At 49.8% G+C, this 10,166-nt stretch overlaps 1 protein-coding gene across 1 annotated transcript; it reads right to left on the bottom strand.

Annotated features, from left to right (window-relative positions):
• Window positions 1-299: 299 nt before the first annotated feature.
• BPIFA1 (BPI fold containing family A member 1) lies at window positions 300-5,904 on the bottom strand. Its single transcript, XM_053574299.1, has 8 exons — window positions 5,697-5,904; window positions 5,356-5,515; window positions 3,812-3,919; window positions 3,298-3,447; window positions 2,039-2,123; window positions 1,402-1,465; window positions 963-1,038; window positions 300-409 (listed from the first exon to the last, which is right to left on the bottom strand). The coding sequence occupies exons 1-7, from the start codon at window positions 5,902-5,904 to the stop codon at window positions 998-1,000; spliced, it is 816 nt and encodes a 271-aa protein (XP_053430274.1). The 3' UTR covers window positions 300-409; window positions 963-997.
• Window positions 5,905-10,166: the final 4,262 nt, after the last annotated feature.

Below are 10,166 nucleotides of genomic sequence, written 5' to 3'. Positions count from 1 at the left end.
TGTGACAACCTTCTGTGTCATCACCTGTGCTTAGAGCATGACATCTACCCCCAACCTCCCTGTGATCCCTCCCTTCCCAGTGTAAGGCTCCCTGGGCAAGCATTCTAACATCTGCATTCATCTGAACATCTCCCTGCCCTGCTCAAGACCACTAGGGCTTACAATGCAGCGTCCAAACTCTGATCTGTGTTCCCAACCACCCAGGCCAGGGCTCTTTCCAACCTAGGAGCTCTCAAGTGATAGTGAAGAATGACAAAGCCCCCAGTGCAGAAGGAGAGCCATTTTATTAAGTGAGGGACATAAGATGTTACTTGTGCCTGGTGGGAAGGGTGGGGAGCAGGTTCCTCGGGGAGCAGGCAGCCAAGTCATCTTCCAGCACAAGGGCTGGCCTCCTGTGAGCCCTGGGGAGCTGGGCAGGAGGGAATGAGTGAGGATCATGGAACAGTTCTACTGGGGGAAGACCCCAATCAGCATGCAGACTCGAGGTCTTGTACTCTTACTGGTATTGTCTAACCTGCCCTCTGGTGATGGGGGGAGGCTGGGACCCTGGGCTGGGGCACTGGTATCAGCTACAAGGATAGGTCAGGGAGCTCCTTGTGCACATGTTTGAGTGAGTGTCTGTGTATTTATGTGTGCACGTGCGTGATGAGTCTGCATCTGCAGGCACACATGTGAGTGTGCTGGTGTGAGAGCATTCCTTCTGTGTCAGTGACCAGGTGTTTGTCCAGGCCTTTGTGTGTGTGTATCCATGACCTTGTTTATTTCCCTTTGTAGCTGTGTGCTGGTCCACCTGCATCTCTCCACCACCTCTGTCAGCCTTTCTGTGGACTTCTCTGGGCACCCCTGTGTGTGTCTCTGCGAATATTGGTCTCTTTCTTTGGATGTCATTGTCCCAAGCCCCCTGCTGCCCTCTACCAGGAGAACTAGTCCCCACACCCTGGGGAGCAGGGAGCAGCACTCACCAGCTCAGCAGAGGCCTGGTCCCTTCCTAGAAGGCTTAGACTTGGATGACAAATTCTAGTCCGTGGATGAGCATGTCTGGGAAATAAAAAAAAATAGACTAGCATCATAATCTTGATATAAAGGAGTCCAGGGAGACCCCATGTTCCCTGAGGTGAGGGGCCAGGGAATGGGAGCTCTGGAGACCCAGCCATTCCCAGGCAGGGCTTGGAGGGGGCAAGGCCTCCTACCAACCAGCCCAGCTTTTCTCAGTGTCAGTGCTGAGGGGGGTGGGGGGTTATCTACCTTAAAATTATCTGGATAGTTCAGGGGAAAAAAGAAACTCCAAAAGGGAGAGTGAGACCAGAGGGTCATAGCTATCCTGTGGTGTGCAGGGATAAAACTTGGGGGAAATCACTGCTCCTCAACGGGGGAAGAGAGGGCTTGGAAATCATTACTTACTGGCAATGTCATGCACCAGGGTGACGTCCAACTGGCTGAGAACCCCATTGACCAGAGGGCACACCTGAGCCAGAGCAGAGAAGGGAGTCAGATAAAGTGCGAGACCCTGGGAGCAGGAGCAGCCCCAGGATAGAGTCTCCTGGGGGAGATTTTCTATGATTTTTCTGTGTCTGACAGTGTTTGATTCTAATCAATGGTCACACACACCCATTAGGCAGAAGGAGAAACTGGAAGCATGAGGGGTGTGGTGTAGTGCCCCAAATCACACATCAAGCCTAGAGTCCATTCTACAGCACCATCTCTGATTCTAAATAGGGTGGCATGCTCTGCTTCTAGGAGGCACCAAGCACAGGCTGGAGAACTGTCTATGGCCATAGATGGCTGGACAGGGAATGTCTCAGGGCAAGGCTGATTCATTTCAGCTCCAGGGTGGTGAGGCCCAGGGCCTGGTGCAGAACAGAAACCAAAGGATACGTTTAGAAGGATGGAAAGAAGAAACACAGACAGATGGATAGATTGATGGATGGAGTTTACTCATCAAACTGGGGGCTCTGACCTGCTGACCTCCAGGGCTCTCTTTCAGCCTGAGAAGCTCCAAGACCCCAGGATAAGGGGACCCTCACTTTTTCCCACTTACCTTGCCTTGCACCAGCTCAGGAAGGACTTTATTTAAGACCCCTGTGACGCTGTCGACAAGGCCTTGAATGGGGAGGGAGCCAAGTCTGAAAGAAAAAGGTCATGGGGTGATGCAGAGGCATGGGGCTGGTTTGGAGCTTCAGATGGGCTACTGTGCATCCCACAGCCCCAACACTCGGTAACTGAAACCAGGGCTTGTCCATCCACACCTGTGTGCAGGCAAACAGCAAGGGCCTATGCAAAGGGAGATACACTCCACGCAGCAGCACACACAGGCACGTGTAGAACAAACACACAGCTCGGGGCACAGCAGTGTCAGTAAGACTTGTAGAGTCCAGAAATGGAAGAACTTCGTATGTAGTTGTCATGAGGCTACAACAAGATGACACGTGTGACGCATGATGTATGTGTTCAGTAAACGTCAGCCAAGATGGGGACCGCCACTGCATAATAGGTAAGGTGCAGTCTGCGCACGTGGTGGGGAACTGAAATAAGCAACCTCGTTAGGCTTCATATCTATTTTACCCCGTGACACTTATGATCTCAGTGGATTCTATCCATAACTCCAGTGTAGTTCCATATTGCAGGTAAGTAAGCCAAGACCCAAACTGGAGAAGCACTTCTGAAGGTCACACAGGATGCTCTTTATCTCTCCCCATTCCCCTGTCCTAAGAGGGGCTTTAAGTCAGATTTCCTTTTTCTTTTTCTTTTTCTTTTTTTGAGACAGAGTTTTATTATGTCGCCCTCAGTAGAGTGCTGTAGCGTCACAGCTCATAGCAACCTCAAACTCTTGGGCTCAAGCGATTCTCTTGCCTCAGCCTCCCAAGTAGCTGGGACCACAGGCACCTGCCACAATGCCCGGCTATTTTTTGTTACAGTTGTCATTGTTGTTTAGCTAGCCCAGGCTGGGTTCAAATCTGCCAGCCCTGGTTGGTGTATGTGGCTGGTACCATAACCACTGTGCTATGGGTGCCGAGCCAAAGTCAGATTTCTTGTTGCCAAATCTACCCTAAAATTTGTCATCTTGGCCTAAGAAGGGATAAGTGAGTATTTACCCATCCACTTATCTATCTATACAGCTAGCCATTCATCAGTCCATCTGTTCGTCCCTGGGTTCATCCATACGTTCTCCCTCCCTCTCATCTCCCCACCTTCCATCCTCTCACTCATTCATTCTCCTACTGTCCCATCTTTCCAGCCATCCATCCATCATCACACCCTGCTATCTGTGGGCAGGAAAAGCCACCCCTCTGGCCTCACCCATTAAGCAGGGAGATTTGCAGGCTGCCAGGAGAGTGGGTGCAGTCACCAAGGACCAGGTGGATCTTCCCATGTTCATCTCTCACAGCTACGAGTTCTGCAGTGATGTTTAGCTTCACAGCCAGCTCCAACAGACTTCCGACCAGGGGCCTGAAGAGGAAATGGCCCTACTGGTGTTTGCTCTCCCCTACTTCAGGGCAGAGGAGATTTCTCTCCTTTTCAGGGATGCCGGCTTCACCTTAGTGAAGTAGCCTGCCGTTATTCTTGTCTCATTTTCCAGTAGGAGAAACCAAGGCTCACAGAGGTCAAACGAGTTTCCCAAGTGACCCAATGTTGCTACACTTGATCTTAGCCAAAAGGCCGAGAAGCAATGTGACCCAAGGTTGCTCAACATAGCAGCAGAAGAGCTGCAGGCTCAGGTCTCTCAGACTGCAACACTCCCATTTTGGCGCCCCATGGTCACCAGGGTTTCCCTTGGTGAGCCATCCTTCCCCCTGCTTTGGGATCCACTCACGTTTTCACTTGGAGTTTCAGGCCAAGAGGAATGGTGACATAGAGACGATGGCCATCAGGGCTCTGCACAAGGCCAAGTTCCAGAAGGTGGGGATCAGTGACCTTTATACTGTCCAGAGGGCAACATTGAGGGAGAAACATTAGCTTCTCTAGCCCTGAACCCAGAAACCATCTTTAACCCAACCTTACTCGTCCCAGAGGTAGAGCTCCCCACCTGGGATGGGGGAGAGAGGAGGTGTGTATTACAGCCAAAGACACATGGGTTCCAAATCACACACTAGTCTCTCTTAGCCTCTGCCCTGGACCAGATCCGACACACATCACCCTTTCCTCCCCTCTGGTCTGGGGTGCTCCAGGATACAGCCGTGTCTGGATTATATTTTCACCCTGTATACCAGCTCAGAGCCTTACAAAGAAAGTGGCCACTACCTTTTGGTTGACTTTGTAGATTGATGGGAGGGTGGGTGGTTGGGTGTATGGCTGGATAGATGGAAAAGTAGGTGGTTAGATGGAAGGAAGGGTGGACGAATGGATGGATGGATTGGTCAATGGATGGATGGATGATGTATGGGTAACTGGAGAAAACCCTGGGTTTCGTGGGTAGGAATTGCTCATTCTGCCCTGGCCTTCAATGGCAGTCAGTCACTGATGTTGTCATGGGGACAGAGAAGCAGGAAGTTGGGGAGAACACAGAAAGGGTGGGGATAAGCCCCCTCTCTCAGCCAGCCAGGGAGGTACACTTTTCCAGTCTTCCCAATAGTCTTTCCCTGTGGGTACTAGAGTAGCCATTTTACAGATGGAGAAACCATCACAGAGAAACAGACTGTCTTGTCCCAGGTCATCCAGCCGGTACATGGTACGTTTGGAAATCAAGCTCAAGAAGTGTGCCTGTCTGTCTCTAAGTCAAGGAGCGAGTGCCTGTGGGGGTAGGAATCTTGGAAATGGCTTTGCTCCAGCCCTCGCAGGGACTCAGGATTTGCCAGCTTGTGGGCATCAAGCTTTCCATTATAGCTTCTTGCTCAGAGAGCTCTCTAGTGTCTCATGGGAAACCCCATGCTAGATCTTTCCATGGACAGCTCATTGCTCTTAGTTACACAGATGATATAGCTGAGGGCAGCTCAGGCTCTCTTGCTTACATTAAAGGCTGTCTATTCTAAGGGACTCCACAGGTGGGGAGAACAAAGTGACCATAGTTCAGTGGGAAAGCCTTGGTTTTGGACTTGGTGAGTTTGATTTAGAGTCCTCCTATCACAGGCGTGGCTGTGTGAGCACAGGCATCTCCCTGTGCCCCAGTTTTCTCATTTGTAAACTCTAGTGAGAATTGCAGATGATGCTGGGGTCCTAGGACGTGCTCAGGACTGGGGCAGTTACTTGTGTAGGAGGGCTGGGGTCCCCCATCAGCCTGGAGCTGGGTCTCAGGACCGAGTGCTGGCTCTACCTCGGGGCTCTCCCGCCCTCCTGCCTTCAGAGCTGCTGCCTGGGGTGCGCAGATCCTCCCCTGGGCTTCCCTGGTGGGGACCAAGTCCCTATTTTATGGCAACTCACTCAATGATGTTGTTCAGGCCAGGGATCACTGAAGTCACTTTTCCAAGCAGGCCCCCAAGCAGGCCACTGGAAGTGTCTCCTCCAGCCTTCAGGATGTCCAAGAGTGGAAGTTTTTCCAGAATGCCCAATAGATTCCCAGAGAGCAGGCCACTGCTGAGGGCTGGAAATGGGTGTCAGGTCTCTAGGGGTCAGATCTGGCAATTCAGAAGCTCAGACCCTCTTCCCTATTTATCCCTGCCCTCCCCGCATTGGACAGTTGGGTGCACACACAGACATGCAGATATTCTCTCTCTCTCTCTCTCTCTCTCTCTCCTGGAAGAGGCTGCCACAGACTCACTCACCACTTGTTAAGCCTCCAGCGAGATTTGTGGGACTTGAAAGCAGAGCCTGGTCCAGGGGTAAGGGCAAGGCCTGGTCCACGGGTAAGGGCAAGGCCTGGTCCAGGGGCAAGGGTAGGGCCTGGTCCAGGGGCAAGGGCAGGGCTCCAAGCTGGCCCATAGTCTGGGCCAACAGCCCACAGAAGACAAGGAAGCCTCCAATTAGAAACATCTCTCTTGGTATCTGTGGACAGAATGATGGGTCAGGATGGTACAACGTCACAAGGGACTTTATCTGCCACCTGCCCTCGGCCCTTGGGAGGTGGGTTCCTACTCCCCAGAATACTGATGGGTGACTAGTAACAGCTAACTCTGCTGAGCAACTTCTGCATGCCAGGCAGTAGGCTGACTGCTTTGAACTTGGGAGCCGATTTCCTCTTCATCTCAGCTCTAAGACACGGGAACTTATCGCCTGCATTGCACAGGTGAGGCAACGGAGAGCCCGTGAGTATAGGTGACTTCCCTCAGGGTCACAAGCCCGCAGTGGAGAGAGGATTAGAAGCCAGAGCTGTGTGAACCAGAGGCCCTTGTTAAACTAAGTGACCACCAGATTTGCTCTCTGGCTGGGCTTATGCCTGATGACCTGAATCCTTTGCCACCATCCCTGTTAAGTCCTCTGGCCTGGGTTCAGGCCATGATGGTTTGTGGACACCCTCGCAAGTCACACAACATCAGCTTGCACGGCTACAGCTGTCATCTCAGGCAAACCCGAGTTGGGGAAACCCTGGGGCCATCTGAAGTTCTCACTGCGCCCAGAGAACCAGGGAAGCTGAGCGGAGTAGTGACTTTCCCAAGGTCACACAACAAACAATGGAGACCTGTAGCTGGAGGCAGCTTACCTGCGACACAAACATATATTCTAACTTTTCTACACCTTCCTCTTCTCTCTCTCAATCTGCCCTGGGTAGAATCCTGTGGTTTGGCTGCCTTTTGAACCAGATGCCTCCCAGATACCACTAATCCTCTCACGGGTCTATTTGGCCTGAATGTCCAAAGCGAGAGCTAGGATCTCTCCTTTGGAGACAACTGGCTGCTTTGGGTGTAATCCCGGACTCAGCCACAGCCCTCTCCTTGGGGTGGCTGGCTGGAATTGAAAGGTCTTTTTTGGTTCAAAGAGCAAGTTGTGCCCTCCCTAGGGTAACTTAGACCAGAGCCCCTGAATCTCTTTTGGGTAACAGACACTTTATGAATGCTATGAAGCTAAAGACCCTAGTCCTAGAAAAATGCATCAAAATGTACAACTTTAGGTGGGCAGTTTGGGAGGTTTGTGGTTATCCATATTGGTAACCTTTAGTTACAACTCTTGCTTAGAGATTTTGATTTAGGGTCCGAGCAGCGCACATTTCTATATTGGTGTTACTGGGCTTGTAGGAAAGCAGAGTGAATGGCCATACCCCCCGACATTGGCCAGTCCTGTTTCTTTTGCAAGGTCCTCAGCAAGTGATACTAAGTGCAGCCCGTCAGTGTAGGTGACTTCCCACACAGCGAGAAGCCCAACACCCCTGCCACCAAGGGTAGCAGAGGGGCTGTGGGATGGGCAGGTCTCACCTGGGTCTTTCTCAGAGGTTTCAGCGGCCGTCTGGGTCTCCTCTGTCTCCTACTCACTTCTGCCGAGGAGGCAGCCCCTTTTATAGTCTGGGAATCAGGAAACGTATGATTGGATGATGGGTTTCTAGATCATTCAGGATTCTGCAATGTGGTGATGTCTTTCAGGGCTCTCCAAAATAAATAATTGCTGATCATATTAGCAGGTGGGACAGTTAAGCTATTTGGTTGACAAGTTAAACAGAGAAAAACTTGAGATAGGCTATTACTCAAGACTTTATGATTTCATGAGTTGACCCGAGGTTGGGGGCCAATGCTCCCAGGTGACTCGGAAGACTATGTTTGGAAGATTGGAAGAGGCAGCGAGGAAGGGACCTCAGTCTCATCTCATGGCTCCCTTCCTCTCCTGGTTCAGTTCTTTTTCTCCCAAAGTGTCAGAAGGGTCAAAATGCATCGGACTTCCTGACGTCCGGTGTATCCTCAATTGCAGGGTGGCCCCCCCACATTAGGGTCACATGACAGGGCAAACCCTAGGAGGGGGACCTCTGCTCCTCCTTTGCAAAGGAGGAGACCAGGACCCAGTGAGGACAAGTGCCCAACGACACAGCGAGGATGGGACCGAGTTACAGCACAGCTCTTTGGATGAGGTGACAGTGAAGACAAGGTTGGTAGCTGACACTTGCTGAGCTCCTGCTGCATGCCAGGCCTGTGCTGCTTTTCACGCACAGCATCTCACAAATCCTCACGTCATGCTCTCATTTTACAAGGGGAAACTGAGGCTCAGAGTGTGAGGCGCCATGTCCAGAGATGCGCCACTGGCTGCAGACAGACACACACTCTCTGATCCTTTCCCTTGGTCACTGTGCTGAGATGTAAAAATGCCATTTTGATTTTCCACATCTGTGCTTCCCACTTTTATACCCTGGAAGAGTCTTTCTATGCTTCTAGGCTTGAGGGATTGTGTTGCATCCTGGTCTCAGCCTTACCCTCCTTCTACCCTTCCCTGAGTGAAGTAATGAGGTGTTTGGCCCCACCACCTGGGCCTTTGGAGTCCATTTAACAGATGAAAAACTGAGGTGCAGGACAGAATAGATTTCATCTCCAAAATACTTTTGTCATTATCAAAGAAACACTATCAGCTAAAGAAAGAAGGTCTGTAGGTCTAATCACCTTCTAGAAGTGGCAGAACGTCGATTAAATAAAATAATGATATTTCCTAGGAGGAAAATCCCTATCTATGGAATTATTAGCAGGATGTCCCTCATTACGATTATATATGAGAAAGAAATCTGGGGTATGTGGATTTATGTGGTATAGCTTTCTTGAAAACATTATATAAAATAGGCGACCATCTGAGGTATAAAATGGAGATATTTTATGAACTAAAAGCTACCCATATATTTCATTAATAAAATCTGGGTCAAAGGATGTGCCCAAGGCAGAAAGGTGGATGTAGAATGTGCCAGACCTTTCCCATTTACTCGAGTGTATTATTTATATCCTTAAAATCACTAGGAAAATCTGACAGGTTTCTGATTTGTGTGAATATGACTGGACAATCTGATCACGTATGTTAGTTAGCTCACCCCATACTCTTCAGCCACTCTCTTTTCTGGTGTGCTATGATCCAGGAAACTCTTCTCCATAGACTGAATCTCCATCTTTCCATTGCTCAATGGATGACAGTGAGTGGTAGAATTTGGAGTGCAGGGTTAGAGAAAAATTGAGACACTGATACTTGTACTTTCCTTTCCTAGCTATCAATTTCCCTGCATGTAAAATTGTCGTGCCTGACTTACAAGGCATTTATCTCCATCATGGCATAGTAAATATAACGTGTGGAGAACTATCCCTGGCACTTGATAAGTGATCAAAAATGTTTACTGTTGGTGTTAAAACATAGCAAGACCCCTTGAAATATGCAGCATGATACTTGCTCAAGCTATAAATTATTTGACATTGAAATATGTTTATTAAAACATTGGCTTAGGGATGTGCAAAAAAAATAAAAGATACATCATTTGCTCTCACAAACAAACAAACAAACAAACTGAGGTGCAGTAGGGCTGAGGTCTTGGACCAGTGAGAGCAGCTCTTGCCCTGCAAAATCTAAATAAGCCAAAGTGAGAAGGGAAGGAAGAAGCTCATCTTTGAACCTCATCTTGGTCAGGATGTTTGGTGTTGTCATTCACATGTCACATGAGGGGGACTAAGGATCGGAAAGGGAAACCACTTCCCAGGGACACACAGCGAGTGGGCATGGGAATCACTTCACCCCCAGCTCCAACGCCCGGCTATTTTTTTGGTTGCAGTTTGGCCGGGGCCGGGGCCGGGTTTGAACCTGCCACCCTCAGTATATGGGGCCGGCACCCTACTGACTGAGCCACAGGCGCCACCCGGTCCCATTGTTTTTTTATCTTCATATAACTCTTGTGGGTTGTGTCCCCTTTGGGGGAAACTGAGGCAGGTAAGGCAAGAAATGGAGTCAAGCTTGTGTTGGCAGTTAATGAAGAGCTCACATCCTCTTGTTTGAAATCAGGATGCTTTGAATGTGTTGCAGCAGAAAGTGGGTGGATTTGGGCTCAGAGAGTCCTGGTTCAAATCCTGTGGCTCAGGGCAAGTCACCCCAGCCCCTGAACCTCAGTTTCCCCATGGGGAGATAATATCTTCTTCACAGAGCTATGGGGAGATGATGTTTGGGGAGCTGGTATGAATCTCAGTTCATAAACTCAGGTGTCCACAGACAGATTTTTCTTTCTGATTTATCTAGGGAGTAGAACTTCTGTAAGTTGACCACCCAAGGGACTGTAACAAACTGGTCAACATATGAAAGTGGTCAACTTAAGGAACTAGGCCTCCTGTAATTTTTTTTTCAAATCTTGATGAGGG

This window comes from Nycticebus coucang, chromosome 21, assembly GCF_027406575.1.
Source record: "Nycticebus coucang isolate mNycCou1 chromosome 21, mNycCou1.pri, whole genome shotgun sequence".
NCBI lineage: Eukaryota > Metazoa > Chordata > Mammalia > Primates > Lorisidae > Nycticebus > Nycticebus coucang.
Note: the sequence above shows the minus strand (reverse complement) of the source record. Positions and strands in the feature narration are given on the sequence as shown.

Bases quoted from the DNA above. Each gene is read 5' to 3' on its own strand.
- BPIFA1 (XM_053574299.1), bottom strand. From the start codon at position 5,904: ATGTTTCTAATTGGAGGCTTCCTTGTCTTCTGTGGGCTGTTGGCCCAG. The intron at 1,466-2,038 runs GTAAGTGGGAAA...GCTCTGGCTCAG, and splicing joins CTGAGCTGGTGCAAGGCAAG to GTGTGCCCTCTGGTCAATGG. The intron at 1,039-1,401 runs GTAAGTAATGAT...TTTATTTCCCAG, and splicing joins CCTGGTGCATGACATTGCCA to ACATGCTCATCCACGGACTA.